This window comes from Panthera uncia, chromosome C2, assembly GCF_023721935.1.
Source record: "Panthera uncia isolate 11264 chromosome C2, Puncia_PCG_1.0, whole genome shotgun sequence".
Lineage (NCBI taxonomy): Eukaryota > Metazoa > Chordata > Mammalia > Carnivora > Felidae > Panthera > Panthera uncia.
Genome location: NC_064810.1, coordinates 3,863,523 through 3,882,658, shown reverse-complemented (window position 1 = coordinate 3,882,658; position 19,136 = coordinate 3,863,523). Strand labels below are relative to the sequence as shown.

The window sequence follows — 19,136 nt, the reverse complement described above, 5'->3', positions numbered from 1 at the left end:
AGGGGAGGGGGAAAGGAGAGGGGAGGGGGAAAGGAGAGGGGGAGGGGAAAAGCAGAGGGGGAGGAGAGGGGAGGGGGAAAGGACAGGGGGAGGGGGAAAGGACAGGGGGAAAGGAAAGGGGGGAGGGGGAGGACACTAAGATATTTTCCATGGATGCTTTACACGGGCGCCCATACTGTGGAGCGCATCACGATGGCGGCTCGGATGTGACACCACAGACACGACCACACCAGCTGGGCTTCCAGCTCAGACAGCACGGGCAGGACGGGGTGGGTGCGGACAGGGGGTGACGGGGTGGCAGGGGGGAGGGAGGGGAGGAAAAGGACCACCGCTCTGTTGCTGGAACATCAGCTCGTGGGGAGAAGGGCCTGTGTCTGCCTAAGTCACCCCCATCTCGTGGCAGGTGCAGGGCACCAAGACGCCGACTCCGGCCCCGGGGGGGGGGGGGGGGGGGCGAGCGGCCTGCTCACTGAGACTTCGCAGAAGGCTGTGGAGACGGTAGACGGAGAACACAGGGGGCGGTCCGGCTCACCGTCCTGGGCCCTTTTTTGGTTGTTGGAAAGTATATTTTCCCTCTCTATCTATGTCGTATACATAGCTACTCTGAATATACCCCAAAAAGCACAACCTAACAAATTTTTTTTTAATTTAAAAAATTTTTTAAACAACAAAACCAGGAGTCCAAACCTGCAGCTGCCACCCTGCACGGAGCTGAGAGCGGCTGCTGACAGAGATGCGGGAATTCTCCTTTGAAAATGAACGCAAGTCTGCAAGTCCAAGAGCTGAAGCTCTCAACTCCAAAGTAAACACAGAACCTCGTTCTCCCCAAACTCTACAAGCCGTGACTAGCCCCCGACGTGCCATTCGCCAGCGGACGGACGGCTCAGAGCCCAGCTAGGCAGGCGCACAATGGTCACCGTGAAACCAGTCTGCCAGGACTCTGGATGCCGATCATGTCAAGAAGGCACAGCTCAGGGCTCTGGGGCTTAGGGTCCCAGTCACCACGCGTGAGACAAGAGCCACAGTGAGGGGCTTAGGCACACGCTCCCTCCTCTCTTCTCCTCCGACTGGCCTGAGTAAGACCTTCGCAATTTGGAAAAGGAAGGCGCCAACGACTTGGGGATTATTCTCAAGCACATAAACCCCACCGACACTGGTTTGCGAACAGCCCCCGATGTGTCTGCATTCCTCTGTCAAAGGTAAGTGACGTGAGAAGCATAAGCCACTCACTGGGCCAGAGGGAACTGGGTTCCAGGAGTGCAAATCCGCACACGTACAGACACACAGATCACTTCGAGCAGCAGGCTCCCCCAGCAGATGAGCTATAAAACCCGTTTCATAAAAACACCAGAGCGTTTACAGTGTGGGGGCTGGCCACAGAACTGTCTCTAGCTGGCACCAGCCGTGACATTCTCCACCCTCGGCTCAGCACTCGCAGGGGACAAGGGCCTCTTGTACACCTGGGGTACGTGGACCGACAAACTACACACCCCAAGCCCTTTCACGTGGTCTCAACCTCACATCCGATGGCCTCTGGGAACCGAGGTGCAGAGCCCCCGCTTGGGCCCCCACGCACACCCGTCCCACCCTGTCCCACACCCGTCCCACAGCCGTCACACACCTGCCCCCACCTGCTGTACGCCTGTCACACACCTGTACACGTCGTGCTTGGTGTCGAAGAGCCGGCTCTTCTCCCGGATGCGCTCTGGAGGGAGGTAGGCGATGGTGCCGAACAGGCCGTCCATGCTGAGGTCATGGGAGTGGGACAGCCCGTTGCACTTGGCCAGCCCAAAATCGGAAATCTGTAACACAGCAGTCAGACGAGGCTCAGTGGGCTTCGCTGGGGCCTCGCCGAGGGAGGCAAGAGGCTCCATCCCCACCTCTGTGGGGACGTGTGGCACGGTCCCCCGATGCGGCCGTGCAGGCACAGTGGGGAATCCACACCCGAGAGCCACGTCCTGTGCTCCTCCGGGGAGGACAGGAAGGCACGGCCGGCTTGGGAGAAACAAGCCCCAGCTGTTAGGGGCTGGACGGACAGGGACCAGATTCCGCTCTAAGGAAGGGACTCGCTGGGAGACTGAACTCAGGCACGTTTAGCATCTTCGACAGCATCACGTCTGCCCCTGGGGACGGCCCAAGTCGGCCTAGAGGGGAAAGCGACTCTCAGAGTTGTCAGGTTTTCAGGTAACACACGAAAAGCAAGGCCTGGCCCTAAGGCCATCGGCTGTGCAAGGGCCCTGCTGGGGAGGCGGGCAGGATGCAGTCTGTTCCTTGAAGGGAAATGTGCCTTCAGAAGCCCTTTAAAATTTGTTTTTGTTGTTGTTAACGTTTATTTGCTTTTGAGAGAGAGACAGAGCAGTAGCAGGGGAGGGGCAGAGAGAGAGGGAGACACAGAATCCGAACCGGGCTCCAAGCTCTGAGCTGTCAGCACAGAGCCTGACTTGGGGCTCGACCCCATGAACCGTGAGATCATGACCTGAGCCGAAGTCAGACGTTTACCCAACTGAGCCATCCAGGCACCCCGAAAAGAATGTTTTAATGTTTATTTATTTTTGAGAGAGAGCTAGACAGTGTGAGAGTGGGTGAGGGGCAGAGAGAGAGGGAGACACACTCTGAGCTGTCAGCACAGAGCCCGATGCGGGGCTCGAACCCACAAGCTGTGAGGTCATGACCTGAGCCAAATGCTTCCCCAGGCATCCCCAGATGCCCTTTAAAGCAAACAAAACGCACACCACACAGCCTGGAGGGGGCATTCTGCCCTCTGCCTGGACCTGGAACAATTTGTGACCAATAGGTTCTCACTGGCTCCTTCACCAAATGCAAGGCCCCCAAATAAAAGGTGTGATACGGGGCGCCTGGGTGGCTCAGTTGGTTGGGTGTCCGACTTCGGCTCAGGTCATGGTTCGCGGTTTATGAGTTTGAGCCCCGTGTCGGGCTCTGTGCTGACAGCTCGGAGCCTGGAGCCCGCTTCGATTCTGTGTCTCCCTCTCTCTCCACCCCTCCCCCGCTCATGCTCTGTCTCTGTCAAAAATAAACAAACATTAAAAAAAGATTAAAAAAAAAGTAAAAGGTGCGATACACCTGCGGGAGCCCACCCACCTGAGGGCACACCTGGACCACCGCTGTGCAGGCCCCACACCTCCACCCCCTTTTCTCCTTAGGGCAAAGGCGTCTGGAAAGCTCACGGGACCCCACAGTGAGGGCGACAACACCACTGCACACTCCCTGTGGGGCGCCAGCCTCCCCCAGCTCCTGTGTAAGTCGAGCCCTTGGAAGCTGGCGGGAGCGAGGTGTGCGTGGGATTAGGTCACACTGACTGGCATAAAGGGACTCGGGATCCACGAGGAAAACTGCCCCTTTGTATCCCCCTTCGAGGCTTAGGAGTGAATCTGAAGCCTTCTGATGACCTCCAGAGCCCCTCTTCAAACGCACCCATGGAGTGATAGGAAACGGGGCTCGGTCAGGCTTCACTGCTGGGCTCACCGTGCCCTCGGGGTGAGCCCACGGCCCGGTGTCATCACCGAGCACAGGGAGAATTTACGAGTGGTGTCCCGGTCCTTCAAGGGATCTCTGGCCCCGCCGGCAGGTAGCTGGCGGAGAAAAGCCTGCAGGACTGGGCCCAGCCCTCTGTTCCCGTGACCAGGACGGCGTGGGGCCACGCGAGCAGAGCCAGCCGGGGCATTTCTGGGTGCCTGGCTGCTTGCTGTCATTGCCTGGCCTTCAAGAAACCCCCCCAGTCATCACCTCGCCTGCAGACCCACAAAGCAGCTCAGGGCCAACACAGGGCCACACGTGGCAATCTCGAACAAGTCGGTGAGAGCAAATGTTTCAGTTCAAACTCTCAGCTGCTTCGACCTTTTAATCTCAGAAACGGAGCCCGACTGGGGTGCAAGGGTCTCACCCCATGCCCCCTACCCCGCTCACAGATTTCTGTTTGTTTCTGCTGTTTGCAGGGAGAGCCAGCCACTTCAAAATATCCGTGGTTCAAGAAAAGAAGCATAAATTCGACATAAAAACAATGGCATCAAAATGCACATCAGAAATAAGTCTCTGAGGGCCGCTGACCCTCCCCCCGCCCCGGGTTCTCCCCCCGCCCTCTCCCACCCTCAGGGCCCTGGCAATCCCAGGGTACGCAGAGTATACAGCAAACGGCCTACAAGCTGCTCATACATCTTCACATTCGGCACAGGTCTCAGGGCCGCTCGGAGCTCAGTGCTCACAGGCACCCACAGGTGTCCCGGGGACATGGGCCTTTCTCCTTCCAGGCCCAGCTGGACGAGACCAAAGAAGGGCACGATCAGGGCTGTGCTGGCTACAGAGACAGGCCGTTCAGACCACAGGAGAACAGGGCCCTCAGGGTCCCTCTGGATGTGGTCTGGGCAAACTGGACCAGAAGTAGCCTGAGATTTTAAACTGAGCTATTTCGGCAGGCACCCAGCTGGCTCAGTAGTGGAACATGCAATTCTTGATCTCAGGGTTGTGAGTTCAAGCCCCACATTGGGTATGGAGACTATTAAAAAATATATATATATGGGGTGCCCGGGTGGCTCAGTCAGTTGAGCATCATGGTCATGACCTTGCGGTCTGTGGGTTCAAGCCCCGTGTTGGGCTCTGTGCTGATGGCTCGGAGCCAGGAGCCTGCTTCGGATTCTATGTCTCCCTCTCTCTCTGCCCCTCCCCCGCTCATGCTCTGTCTCTCTCTCTCTCTCTCTGTCAAAAATAAATAAACATTTAAGAAAAATTTTTTAAATACATCAACAATAAACTAAGCTATTTCATTTTCTTTTCTTTTTTTTTTTTCAACGTTTTTTATTTATTTTGGGGACAGAGAGAGACAGAGCATGAACGGGGGAGGGGCAGAGAGAGAGGGAGACACAGAATCGGAAACAGGCTCCAGGCTCCGAGCCATCAGCCCAGAGCCTGACGCGGGGCTCGAACTCACGGACCGCGAGATCGTGACCTGGCTGAAGTCGGACGCTTAACCGACTGTGCCACCCAGGCGCCCCAAAGCTATTTCATTTTCAACGTGAAATGGGTTCACTCCATTTGCATTTAGTTACTATTAACCTCAGTATTAATTTAACATTAAGTCTCTTTAACACACTTTGCAAGCAAAGTAGGCAGTTGCTGTGAAACCTTCAGCTCTAATCATCCTCTCCGTGTCTGGAGGGGCACAAGGGGACTGGCCAAGCTCACAACTTATGATCTCATCTCAAGATTCCAGATTAAAGTTTTATAAAGTGTGCAGAAAGCAGGCGGCCAATCACTGCAGAGCTCCCGGCCGACTGGAAAGCTCCAACAGCACCCTCCACGCTGCATTTCTGGGAATGAAGAAATGTGCTACGTAAATATGTCATCTGTTTGTCTGGGGCTGAGCGTGGTCACAGAAACGCAGCTCCACCTGGCCCTTGCAGGGAGCTGCGGAAGGGGCCGGTCTGTGCAGAGGCCCAGAGCCCCGCCCGGAAGTGACAACGTCAGCCGTCAGCGTCAGCGAGGCGGGTCCTAAGCTTTCCATCAGCGCCCTCCTGGGTCGCCCCAGGCTCCTTAGGACCCACTCAGCTCTTCAAGGAATCTTCACCATTTACTAAAACCTTCGCAAGCAGCAGGGCTCCCGAGTCAGGTGTTCACAAGGAGAGGGAGAGAAGAGCGTTCAAGTGAAGGGAGCTCAGAGCCAAAGCAGAAGTGACCGACCAGGAAGGCAGGCCCCCAGCGTGTCACAGAGAGCACGGCACTCCTCTCCCCACTGAGCCAGTATCGAGCGCCTACTGTGGACCCGGCACCGGAGACGCTCCCTGGACGGAAGCCACCATCCACGGTGTGCAAAAAAATGACTCTACGGCCACGGAACACCAACCCCGACGGCCCCAACCCCCACCGAGCACGTCCACGGGCCAGGCACTGAGCCATCAGCACTCGGTCATCCTTGACCGCTCACGGCAACACAGAGGTGTGACCCCCACCCACCAGGTGACAGAGCTGGGGGCGGGGGCCGTGCCCGCAAGGAGGGCCACTTGCTCCCCTAAGGGACACTCACATGCCCCAAGCATCCCACGTGACCTGCTGAAGAGTGGAGGGGAGAGCGGAAAGCAGGCGGTGGAGATAAAAGCCAGCCAGGCCAAGCACCAGCCCGACCCTGCAGGCGTCTCAGGGACACAGCCACGCACACACCTGTCTGCGTGCCCCGCGCGCACCCAACAGCCGCCTAAGACAAGCACCTTCCCGGCGGCCTCCGTCACGACAGCATTTCAGAACCCCTACCCTGATCTAACTCGGCCTCCTGCTTCCCCTCCCCCTACACAACCTAGAATTTTCCATGACTCTTCTGCCTGTGCCCCCCTCCCCGACTCCTAATAGCAGCAAAGGCCGATGCTCTCTGAAGACCTGGTCTCTCCCAGTGACACCCCCCCCTCCCAGCCGGAGTTCTGGAAGGAACTCCTCCTCCAGCCCACAGGCTGCCTGTGGGACACCTACTGCCAGGACACCTATTCCGCCCTCGTGTGATGCCCACGGGCCGCAGGCTGGGTACCTCTCATATGCAGCAGCGGGCTGGGAGGGACAGCAGGACTCCAGAGACCGCTGAACCTGACCGTGGCCTCAGCTGGATGACCAGAGCCCGGGAGACCCTGGTTATGGTTTAACCCCTCTGGGCCTCAGCCTGGCAGGTGGCCAGGCCACCGTCCAGAGTACCTCCTGCCAGCGAGGTCCCTGGCACACGACAGAGGTCTGTCGCTGCTTCCTCGTTCTCGTGTATATTCGAGCCTGAGATCAAAAGCTTCATTCTTGGGGTGCCTGGGTGGCTCGGCAGTCGGGTAAGCATCCGTCCCTCGGTCTCAGCTCAGGTCATGATCTCACGGCTTGTGGGTTCGAGCCCACGTCAGGCTCTGTGCTGGCAAGTGCGGGGAGCCTGCTTGGGATTCTCTCTCCCTCCGTCTCTGCCCCTCCCCCACTTGCACTCTCTCTCAAAATAAATAAACTTTAAAAAGAAAAGAAAAGAAAAAAAAAAGGCCTCATCCTTCACTTGGTGCCCACAGGAGCACCCTCCTTGATAAACCCTGGAATGTCAGCGGGGGCAGAGGCTCCACACCGGAAGCCAGTGCACCAGCCGGAAAGAAACTTGGCTCTAGCAAAGACAGAACCCCCGTGGCACCCATTCGAACCAGGAGAGCTCGTCCATCTGGCAGCGACAATCTCATTTTGGAGCGACTCCTAATCAAGGGACAGTCTGCAGTCACTGTCCAACGTGGACATGAGTCTCCCCATCGGCCTCAGGCTGGCCAGGTACGCCGCAAAGGTGGGGTGCCTGTGCCCCCTGGTCCCACCTCTCCTTCTAGACAGAGCCCACGGGCATGGCTGGACTGAACTCAGGTCCCTCCTACCCCTCAGACCAGCAAGGGAGGGGCTCCTGCAAGCTCCCTGTGACCAGCCAGGAGAGTGTACAGGCGAGTCCCTTCCCGGTTCCCGAAGGGCCCAGGAAAGGGTTCAGGCCACCGCTCGCGGGTCCTTCTCACTCGCTCACAAGCCGGGCACAGGGAAGGGAGGCGGCAAGTGCATTCTGCGGGCCAGCGCACGACCCCGGGCCTCCTGAACCACGCAGGGAAGGCCCGTGACCTGCGTCCCCCCTGGTGGCAACGACAGAGCCCGGGACAGAGGAGAGACAAAGAAATACAAACTGGACAGCGTTACTAGCTACAGGCCCAGGTGGCTGGTACCTGGTATTTAGTTCCACCGTCCCTCGTACTTCTCTGTGTTTTATAAACTTACCCAAAAAAGAGTAATAATGATAGCAGACCTCAGAGGCCTCACACGACGAGAAGAGGATGAGCCCCTCCGGAGCCTCGTTCCAGGGAGCGCCCCACGCCCCCCCGCCACCATCCCTGAGACCACAGATGGGGGTGCAGCGGTCTCCCCCCCCCCCCCCCCCGGTCGGATCCCTAACCGGCCTTCACGAGACGTCCAGTGAGACCGGAAGCCACAAACCCACGAGCTCTTTTCTTCCAGAGTGCTCAGGATTTAGGCCCATGCTCCAGGATCCGCGGGGGTGGGGGGTAACCGTGTGCGTAAGGGTCCATTTTCCAGCTACACGTTTCGTGGAGACTGGGGGTGCTGAGTCCTTATGTCCTCCCCCGGCCCCACTCAGAGCCTTCCCCCCCCTCCAGCCGCCTGGGGCCTGGAGCCGGGCGGGTCCTACCTTGACGTGGTAGTGGGCGTCCAGCAAGATGTTTGCGGGCTTGAGGTCCAGGTGGAGGAGAGGCGGGGACATGCAGTGCAGGAAGTTCATGCCCACGGCCGTCTCGTGGACGATACGGAAGCGCAGGTCCCACGGCAACGGCTCGGAGGCCAGCAGCTTCTCCAGCGAGCCGGTCTCCATGTACTCCATGACCAGGCCGGCGGGCTCCCGGCATATGCCGTACACGGGCAGGATGTAGCGGAACTTAGCCATCTCCATCTTCTTGGCTTCTTCCAGAAGCTCCACGCGCTCCCTGGAAAAGTTGGCAGATGTGAGACGTGCGAGGCGCTCGCGCAGGCCCCGACACACGGCGCCAGGTCCGCGGGCCGACCAGGTGACACGGGCGCACGGGGCTCCCCGCGATGCCGCAGAACCACACTAGGGATGTCCCGGGGCCATCGGCCCGACGGCCACTCAAACGCTTCTGCGCATCGCGGGTCACCGTACGCGAGGAGGACGGACATCCCATCCCGATGAGCATCTGGGAACGCGCAGTCAGCACCCCGGGGCCACCGAGCCAGGGGGGCCGATGCTGCCACCCCTCCTCCCGGGCTGAGGGGACACACGATGCCATGTGACTGAAGCCGCAACAAAGTGTCCGTCCAAAGAACCCAACTCATCTAGTTCAACACGTAGCCGGCCCGGTGGGCCCTCCTTCGGGCCCCACACTGGTGCTTGTGGGGCATCAGCCGGTGGAGCCAGGTCTGCAGGCTGCGGCCCGAGAGCCCCCTTTATTCCAACCACGTTTTCAGTCGTGGTAAAGACACGTAAGTCACATTTTCACCATTCCCAAGGGTGCAGTTCGCAGGCATCACGTGCACACACGCCCGACACTCAAGCCTCGTCCGTGGTCCCAGCAGACACCCTGTACGCTTTCCGCAGGAACCCCTTCCTCCCGGCCCCGCCCACCCCTCGTCCACTTCCTGTCTCCGTGAACCACTCCACGCACCTGACCTAAGCGGAATCACACAGGATCTGTCCTTCTGCGCCTGGCTTCCTTCGCTCAGCACCTCAGCGTAATGTGATCCTGGTTCAGCCGCGTTGTGGCAGGTGTCAAAACCTCACCCCTTTTCACGGCTGTATGACGCTCCATTGCACGAACACGTTTTACGTATCCAGTCACCCGCTGATGGGCGCTTGGGCTGCCGTGAATAACACCGTGTGTCTGTGTGCACAGGTGCACAAACACCCGCTCGCTTTCAGCATTCTGGGCTACACACACACCCAGGAACGGGGTGACTCGGGCCATGTGATAATCCGATGCCTAACCTTTTCAGAAACCACCAACCACCGCGCACAGCCTGCCTCCGGTTCTGTAAAGAACTTCCTGGAAGACGGTCTCACCCGTTCACGCCACGTGGGCTGTGGCCACTTTCTCGCTCAAGGCAGAGACCAGCAGTCTGCAGACCTCGACACGTTTACTCCCTGGCCCTCCATGGAAAGTGCACCAGCCCGGGGTCTAAGGTCACTTCCGGGTGCAGCCCACGGACTCAGATTAGAATCCCCGTATCCTGCTCTGTGTTAGCCTCATGGGGCAAAAGTCCCAGAGCGCATCCAGGAAAAGGGGCTGAATCGCATAAGGACAGGGCTCGGCCACGCACCATCTAGGTCGGCGGCTGTTAGAACTCGACACGGCAGAAAGCAACCCGAAAACTGGCTGAGCTGGGCTCCGTTCCCACGTGGACACCAGGTGCCCCGACGGGATCTCAGCCCCTCTGACTCCCCATCCGGCCCCTGCATTTGGGAGCCTCATGTGAGCATATGGCCAGAAGCTGTACAGTGGGTGTCTCGGGGGGAGAACCCCTGAGGGTAGACCAGTGATTCTCGTGGAGGGACAGCTTTGCCCGCCGGGGACACCGAGCGCTGTCTGGGACATTTTGGGTGTCACAACTCGGGGCTACGGCCGGCATCCAGTGGGTGGAGGCCAGGGATGCTGCTTAACAACCCCCAATGCATAAGACAGCTCCCAAGACCAAGAATTACCCAGCTCCTCCTATGCAAACAGTGCCAAGTCTAAGAACCCGGCATGTAGACAAAGCCAAGTGTATCTCGGCCAAATTTAAACTAAACCACTACACTCTGGAATTGCCCACTATGTACTCTCAGCATTTATTTTAATTTTCGTCTGCTTCTGTGGTCAACTAATATTCAACAAGGGAGCCACGAACACCCAATAAGGAAAGGCTGGTCTTCCCGACAAATGGTGCCCGGAAAACTGGAGAAACACATGCAGGATGATGAACTTGGGACCCTAGTTCACAACACACACGAAAATTAACTCACAATGGATCAAAGTCTTAAAAATAAGACCTGATACCATAAAACTGGAAGAAAGCATTGGAAAAAGCTCATTAATACCCATCTTGGCAATGACCTTTTGGACACGACACCTAAAGCACAAACAGCAGAAGCAAAAATCAGCAAATGGAACTCCATCAAACCCAGAAGCTTCTGCACAGCAAGGGAAACAGGGAACAAAATGAAAAGGCAGCCTACAACATGGGAGAAAAATTTTGCAAACCACACACTGGATAAGACGTTAACATCCGAAATAGATAACAAATACGACTTAATTAAAGAAGAAAACATCGGATTTAAAAACGGGCAAAGAACGAAACAGACGTTTGTCCAAAGAGGACGTCACAATGGCCAACAGGCACGTGAGAAGATTCTGAATATCACTAACCATCAGGGAAACGTGAACCAAAACCACAAAGACGTATCAGCTCACACCTCAAGAAAGTTAAAGCAGAACTACGATACAATGCAGTAACTCTGCTTCTGGGGATATACCCAAAGGCAGTGAGAACAAGACTTCTGCAAGATCTCTGCAAGCCCATGTTTATCGAGACAGCCAAGCTGTGGAAACAACCCCAATCAATGCCCATCAACGGATGAATGGATTAAAAGGAAAAAAAACCCAACAAGGTGTGGCACATAGACATAACGGACTATTATTCAGTCATGAGAAAGGAGGATATCCACGGGGCACCTGGGTGGCTCAGTCGGTTGAGCGTCCAACTCTTGACTTCAGTGCAGGTCACGATCTCATGGTTCGGGAGATCGGGCCCTGCGTCGGGCTCTGCACTGTCAGTGTGGAGTCTACTTGGGGTTCTCTCTCTCTCCCTGCCCCTCTCCCATGCACTCTCGCCCTCTCTCAAAATAAATAAAACATTTAAAAAAAAAAAAAAAAGGAGGCTATCCTGCCATTTGCAACAACCAGATAGACCTTGAGCACATCATGCTAAGCAAGATACACAAGAGAACATACTGATATCACCTATATGTGGAATCTAGAAAAGAGAAGAAAGGGTGGTTACCAGGGGCAAGACGGTGGGCAGATAAGACTGATGGCGTTTAAAGGTAGAAACTTGTAACAAGGGCTAAATGGCCATAAACATACAGTTTATTCAACATACACAATAAGTATGTAATATGACAAATATGACTCCAGTGGCAACCATATCACAATACACACACACATCAAAGTAACACAGTATTCACCTTAAATTTACGCAATGTTACGCATCAAATGTATCCAATAAAAAAATATTTAATCTGAAAAAACAAAAAAGTTCATCTGTTTTCCCTGCAGAACAGGTGCCAGGTGCCAGGCGTGTGTTGGAGAACACGCTTTCTAATAAACTCCTGAAGGAAAAGTCTAGAATCACATGCCAGACATGCCCTACTGCAGCCGGGAACCGAGCAGACCCAGCATCTGCGTACCACCAGTGCAGGCTGGGGTGGCCTCAGGGACTCCCCCTGAAATGCCGGTTCAGGCACAAGCAGCCCTGCCCATAACCCACCAGAGGGGCTCTTCTGGAGCCTGGATGCACCCGCTCCTGACCTCCCCGCCCACACCTGCTCCCATTTGCTAGTCTGATGCAGAGTTCCAACACTGTACCCACCAAACAAATTCATTTCTTATTCCTTTGACCTCCTCTCTGAGACTGCATGCTGCCAGGCTTCCCATACGTGTGTGAAAACATTTGCCAGGGAGGAAGGCCCGCCGGCAAGGAGGAGCCGGGATTACAGGTCATCGGAGGCTGCAGCAACCCAAGCTCTGCCTGCGTTGAGCACCTGTGCCTAAGGTGGTCGTCCCAGCTCCAGGCGGAGAGAGAGAACGGGGCAGACACAGGGCACATTTTGGAGGAGAATCAATGAGACTTGACGACTGATGGGTATGGAGGAGAGAAAGGTAGCAAGGGCACCCCCCGCACCCTGATCTCTACCAGGAGTCACCGGGCAGGTCCTCCTCTCTGCGAGGGGAAGCATCCCGGAGAAGGGAGAGAAGTCGGTGTTGGGCACACTCGTGGAGGCAAAGAATCCCCACTGGCCTTCGGAACAAGTGGGCCACATTAGGACACACCAGGATTGAAGTATTAGACCACTATGACACAGAACTGAGTTCAGCACGGCTTGCTTGCTTAGCTCTCTGGTTAAATGGCCAATTAATGGAAAGCACGGCGTCCACAAGAGCGCAGTGCTGCGTGTGGGGGTCCCTGGGCCGGGCTGAGAGTGGCTCCGTCCCCTCTGGGTCCGGGCTCAGCTGGCTCTGGCCACACAGAGGCAGACCCCCCGCCCTGTGCCTGGTCTCCACGGGTGTCTAAACGCAGGAAAGGCTAGATGTCAGCAGCAGGCATCGTTAGAAAGCCCGTCATCTAAAGAGAGAGAAAACGGCATCCCTGGGCCCATCTCTTCCGTCCTCCTCCCGGAAGACCTGCTTATTACACTGAACCAGGACAACTACCACTCCTAACATGACTTAGTACCAGGGGCTACCTCTCCTCCCTATTTTGCTAAGAATCACGGTTATAGGGGACGCCTGGGTGGCTCAGTCGGTTGAGCGTCCGACTTCGGCTCAGGTCACGATCTCAGTTTGTGGCTTCCAGCCCCGCGTCGGGCTCTGTGCTGACAGCTCGGAGCCTGGAGCCTGGAGCCTGCTTCGGATTCTGTGCCTCCTTCTCTCTCTGCCCCTCCCCGGCTCACACTCTGTCTCTCTCTCTCTCTCTCTCAAAAATAAAAACATACAAAAAAAATTAAAATAAATGTGCTCATATTGGGGGGAAAAAGAGTCAGTGTTTTAACTTGTCTGTTCCTGTTGCTTTTTTCTTTTAAACTGGCTGCCTGGCCACCCCTCCCTGACCCATGTGTGTCCTTGGGTGCCACTGTGCCCACATGGCACTGGCCTGCGTCCTGCCCTCCCCCCAACCCCGGGGATGAATAGAGACCCTCCCCCCCCACCTTGCAGTGTGAACCCGCGTGAGGCTGTCCTCCTGGCCTGCAGGTTTTGAGGAGCCGATCAACGGCTCAGGTATTTAAAGGCTGGACAGTAACGAGGGTCATCTTCGGGCTGGAGACACCCTCCATCTGGGTGGAGATGAGCCTCCGCCCAAGCCTGACTGATAACAAACGTATTCTGGGAACAAAGTCAATTACATCAAGGCCGAACTTCTCATTAAATGCAGGCTCTGAGCTACCCTGCAAATAAAGCGTTTTCTTCCATTTGCCCAAAGGGCATAATACATAAACCAGGGTGACTTCTGATTGTCGGGCTCATTAGCGCCTTAAGAGCCTCCTTAAGAGCCTCGCTGGCAGATCAGTCACTCTCGCTCCCCGCTCCCCACCCCCCCTCCGCCCAGGCAGCTGCCCCAGTTCAGCAAGTTCACTGCTCCCCCTGCCCCAGGCCCTTTCCACTGTACGAGGCCATGCACCTCAGTTTAAAAAAATCAAAAAGGGCCCCGTGGTGCTGGTTTGCTCCCAAATGCTGATCACAGCTTGAATGTTCGAAGAACCCTCTTTGGAAGAATGTCAAGCAGGACAACTGACCACACATGTAAGGGCCTCTCACCAAGGAAAACCAGGCAGTGTCCAAGGACAAATGTTTTTCCGACAACTCTATCAGAATGCCTTAGAGCAGAGAGGATCCCACCCGTCACCACGCCTCCCTGGGGCAAGGAAGGGGGGGGGGGTCCCAGGACAGCCTCGGGGAGGTCTCAGGGGACAAGGAGACCCTTCACACAGGCCTGGGGAGCGGGGATCCCCAGGGCCCCCCAAGCGCTAGCACTGGTTTTGTTGAGAAGGCTCTGCACCATTTTGCACCCCGTTCCCTCCCTAGTAATCCAAATCCAAGTGTCCCCAACCTCTTGGCTTTCCCTTAATTGCTCCGGGGACAATCCCCCCCCACCCCACACACACACACCTACGCCCCAGCAAGAGCCACAGGCTTAGGGAAGCTACACCCCCAGCCCAGGTGGATAACCCGGGTGGCAGCTGCAATTCAAGGAGCAAAAAAGGCAAAGTAGTGGGGCGCGGGGGGGAGGGCAGAAACCCCCCCCAAAAACCCCCCCCCCCCCCCCCGACTGTTTTTCGTTTGTTTGTTTGTTTTGTCAACAGCAATTATTTATTTTAAATATACTTTCCCTCCAAGCAGTGTTTCTGGCTCATGTTGGTGACAACACAGAAGAAACTACTGACCCAGTACTGTGAGCACTATCACCACTAGGGGACCTGAGGGTCCCCAGTGCGGTTGGCGCCGGAGCCACGGAACTTCAGGCTCCGTCTCCGTCCGGGTCCACACCATCAAATCCCGTTTCTTCGCCGTTAGGAGCAGAGTTCGAGGCCACCTGGATCCACAGACATCAGTCTTAGCGCAACCTAAACACTGTGACGTCCTCCCTGCAATTAGGCAAATTCGGCAGGACTGGTGTCACATTTCTCTTCTGTAATCCTTTCAAAACAGGCTCCTTTTCTTCACCATTTGGGGAAAGGTTATTAATTCCGTTTCCAGGCAGGAATGCACAAAGCACCCCCACCCCCAGGACCTCCGAGATGGAAACCTCTGGACGTTCACAGGACTAAGCTGGGGTTCAATTTGTCCAATACTTTCTCAATAGCACTTAGATTAACCCAATTTTTTTTTCCTCATTTAGGACAGGTCTCAGCATGTCTTTCCCACCCCAGGGAGGGCATCGGGGTAGGGGAAAATATCAGAAATATCATCAGACAGACCGTTTCTAAAAGACAGTTTCTAAGAAGCCAGAGGCTCCCCCCTCCCCTCAGAAATTCCAAAGATGGGCCGATGGTGAGGGAGGGACGAGGCTTCCCTTTCTGGAAGCACTGACAGCGGAAAAGGGGAAAGTAGAAAGTAGGGGACGAAAGGGTGGCGGTCTCTGGACGTCAGGGGAGTAACACACCGTGGGAGGAGAGAAGGGGGGACCAGCCCCGAAGAGCTCCTAGAGGGAACCAGCTTTGGGGAAGGCAGCAGGAAACATGGTTTAATCCTCGGTTAGCGGATGCCTCCAGGCCAGGCCTACTCGAGCACCAAGCCGGGGATGCTCCCAGGGAGCCTCCGAGGGTTCCCACACTGCTATTTTTAAAACTGACAAGAAGCAGGCTTGTCAGATCATCAGCTCCGCCGTTGCAGACTGGGGGTTTGCTCGGGCTCGTCCGGACTAGCCAGTGCGGATGGCGCCTTCGCTGCGGGCCGGCGCCCAGGCCAGGCACTCTGTTATTCAGGGCTTCGTCTTAGCCCAAGGGAGGGGCGGGAGGCTGGAGGACGGGGGCCTCTGGGGTCACTTGTGCTCTCTACACGGTAACCTGCCCAGCCCTAGACCTCACCCTAGTGCTCACGATCCCCCCCATCAGGGTTAGCCAGGGAGGCCACGTGTCTCCCCCAAGCCACCAGCCATGCCCATAAGGAGTGGGAAACGCAGATCAGTAGGGTGTCACTTGTGAAATCCCAAAAAAGGTCCCCTTGGAAGCTCCTATGGCAGGTGCTTCGGTGGCCCCTGCCTCCCCCCTCCCCCCTTCCTCAAGGTGGCCCCTGATCTTCCCTGCACAGAACTCTGTGCTCACAGGCTTGAGGCAGCCTGCTGCTCCCAGGAGCCTGGGGCACCTGCTTGGGGGGGGGGGGGGGCGTGGATAAAGTCTGCGGCCAGGGCAGCAGTAGGGCTGGAGGCTTCACCCAGAACCCCAAGAAAACCCTGTTCCCCACTCCACTTCAGGGAACACATTGCGGGGTGGGGATGGGGGGCAGCACAACCACCATTTCAAAGTCTAGATACGACTGTGCAAGGCACCCAGCCCCTCCTGCACGACACAACCCCACCCCCACCCCCACCCCACCCCCGAACCTGGAGCTGAATTCAGTCAATCATTAACTTCTGGCTTCACACACAAAGAGCAGGGGGTTAACCGTCGTCTCAAGCAGAGAAATCAGCCAGTGCTGCAAATACAGAACCCCGGCCTGCCCTACCGGGCCGGCAAAGTGCGAGAGGTGACTCTCTTCCTGTTGGGCGATGCTGACCTCCACGGGGCCGCCCGCTAACATGCCACCACCTGCCTGGCTCGGGCAGGGCAGGAAAGGCTTCCAGTTAAAGGACAAAACACTTTTCAACCAGGCTATGCGATATCCTAAGTGATCCGCGTCAAGTAGAGAAACCCTACCTCCTCCTGGGCCACCCAAGAAAGAAGGGCCTGGTGGCTGGAAATAACAGATTCTGAGGGTGCCGGCTGGTGAGTCAGCCTGGGTGCATCCTTGGTTACTTTGCTCCTCCAAGAAACCCGTGTGAAAAACGTTGCTGGTGAATAAAACTCGCTTTGACCAGAAGACTCCGTCAGACCAAGGTCCCCAGAGCATAAAAATGTCGCTATGGCGAGGGTCTCGCCTTTCAGGATCTGACCGCTGGCTGGTATTCAACGCGGGTCGGATTTCATCAAAATAACCACAGCGCCCCTCCCTCCCGGCCTGAGAAGTTCCCAGGATCCACCGCATAGAGGGGGAGGGACGGCTTGCACAGCCCCTCACCTCTGTGATGTTTCTATGACACTTGTCACCACTCTACTGCCAGTTTCCAAATAACACTGGGTTTGAGGCTCACGGCAAGAGGTCACCCAGAGCTCTCCTGCCCAATCTCCTAGGCCAGGATGAAAATACGAGGGCAGCGAATGCGCGGGGCCTAGTACCTCACGCTGCAGCAGAAAACACTGCAATCCGTTTACCTTAGTCCTGGGGACTCAAACAGCCCCGGGGAGGGGACGTCACCACCAGCGAGAAGCTGGGGTTTGGAGGCCCCATCGCTCAATCAGCCGAGGATTCAAACCCAGGCGCTGGAGACAGCAAAGGCTATGAGAGGTTTCACAGGAGCTGTTTTCCTTTGTGTGTTCGGTAGGGACTCCCTAAGGGGGAATCTCCGCACGGAATACAAACCCAACTTCCTCCTAGAAGGCACACTTTCACCACATAATTTAAGTGCGGTCCACTGAAGTTTACATATCAACTAAGTTTACCTATCAACTACTACAATGCAAACGTAAAAGGCGGCATTAAAACCAGAACTGCTTCTCAAGACCCTCTCCCCCCCCACCCCCCCTCCAACTCCACCCCCTTCCCCCCAAATTAAGCACAGACTACAATCCACCGGCCCTGTTTCACAGGGGTGGCTTCGCGTCCTTTCCAATCGTGGTTAACTGAGTCCCCGTGTTAGGCCGGGACAGGCAGGTTCTTGGACTGGGGCGCTGGGGTGCAGGAGGGCGCTATGGCTCGACCACAAAGCGGGTTAATGTAAAGCCCTCCCCCCACCCCCCACTAGGGGCTCGGCCTGGAAATCAAGTCAGCCAAAGCTAGAGCGCGAGGTCAGGGAGCGCTGGGCACAACCCCCCGCCCCCCACCCCCGGGGCCGTCTGCCGGACCCCAAGGCCAAGCCCGAGTTCCGTGGCTGCGGAAGCCCGGCCAAGCCAAGCCCAGTGCTTCCGACCTAAATAATTACCGTCTTATACCAATTTGTGCTCCAGCGTAAATTACTAAGTAAGTCGAAGGGAGTCTAACTAACTCACAAAGCCCAGATCCCCACACGGCAATTTTTCTAAGCCGGGCGCAGACCGCAGCGCCCAGGCGGGTCGCGGGCGGGCCGGACGCGCCTCCGAGGGGCGCGGGTCCAAAGCCCGGAAAACCCGAGGCTTCACGCGAAGCTCGCTAGCACCGGGGTGGCCCCACCGGGCACCTCGCAACGTTTCGACCAAACGCGGCCCCTCGAAGCGGGAGCCGCAGCCGGGGACCCGGAGCAGCTAGCTCGCCGCCCCGGCCTCCGCGTCCCTCGGGCCGGGCAAGCGGCGCGGACACCGCTTTCCCTCCGAGGGCTCCCGAGGCGACCCAGGTGGAGAGGAGCCCCCCCCCCCACCCCGGAATCCAAGCGCCCGGACCCCCGCCCGCCGCGGCGCGCAGCAGCCAGGCCCGGCCGCGTCGCCCGCCCCAGCGCCCCCGCCCGGGCCGCTGACCTGTCGTCGACGTGCAGGCTGGGCGAGCACTTGATGGCGAGCCACGTCTTCCAGTGGACATGGCGCACCTTGTACACCTGCCCGAAGCCGCCCGAGCCGACCTTCTCCCAGCCGGCGAACTCGCCCGCGTCGAAGGTGCGCAGCAGCCCCAGGGCCCACGGGCTCCCGCTCTCGCCCTCCATCGCGCGCGTCTCGCCGCCGCCCCGCGCCGCCGCGGCCGCCCAGGTGCCCAGGTGTGCGCCCCGCCCCGCTGACGTCACTTCCGCCGCTCGCCGGCCCCGCCCCTCCCCGGGCGCCAGGTCCCTGCAGCCCCACCGAGGGACGCGTGGGGTCACTGCGTCCCCCGCCCCGGGCGGCGGCGCGCGCAGGTGCCGGCCTGGGTGCGTGCGTGTGTGCAGATCCCAGTAGGGTCCCACGCAGGTGTGAGAGACAAGTCACGGCCGCGTTTCCCCCGGTGCTATCGCTTGGCAGAAGTTGGCCAAAAAAGGGGGAAAAAAAGTACCGCAACGACCAGGATGTCGACTGTCGTGCGGCCCACCGATCTGATTCGGATTTCCCCGATTTTACTTGGCCTCGTTGGCGCGCGTTGAGTTCTGAACCATGGTATCACCTGTGTAAGTTCGTGTATCTA

At 57.3% G+C, this 19,136-nt stretch overlaps 1 protein-coding gene across 1 annotated transcript in view; it reads right to left on the bottom strand.

The window, feature by feature from the left end:
* RIPK4 (receptor interacting serine/threonine kinase 4) overlaps window positions 1-18,728 on the bottom strand; it is a 27,295-nt gene extending 8,567 nt beyond the window's left edge. The window contains exons 1-3 of the mRNA XM_049627801.1: window positions 18,506-18,728; window positions 8,189-8,480; window positions 1,654-1,802 (exon numbers count right to left, since the gene is read on the bottom strand). Of these exons, the coding sequence (XP_049483758.1) occupies window positions 1,654-1,802; window positions 8,189-8,480; window positions 18,506-18,687 (623 nt within the window). The 5' untranslated portion in view covers window positions 18,688-18,728. The remainder of the gene's footprint in view (window positions 1-1,653; window positions 1,803-8,188; window positions 8,481-18,505) is intronic.
* Window positions 18,729-19,136: the final 408 nt, after the last annotated feature.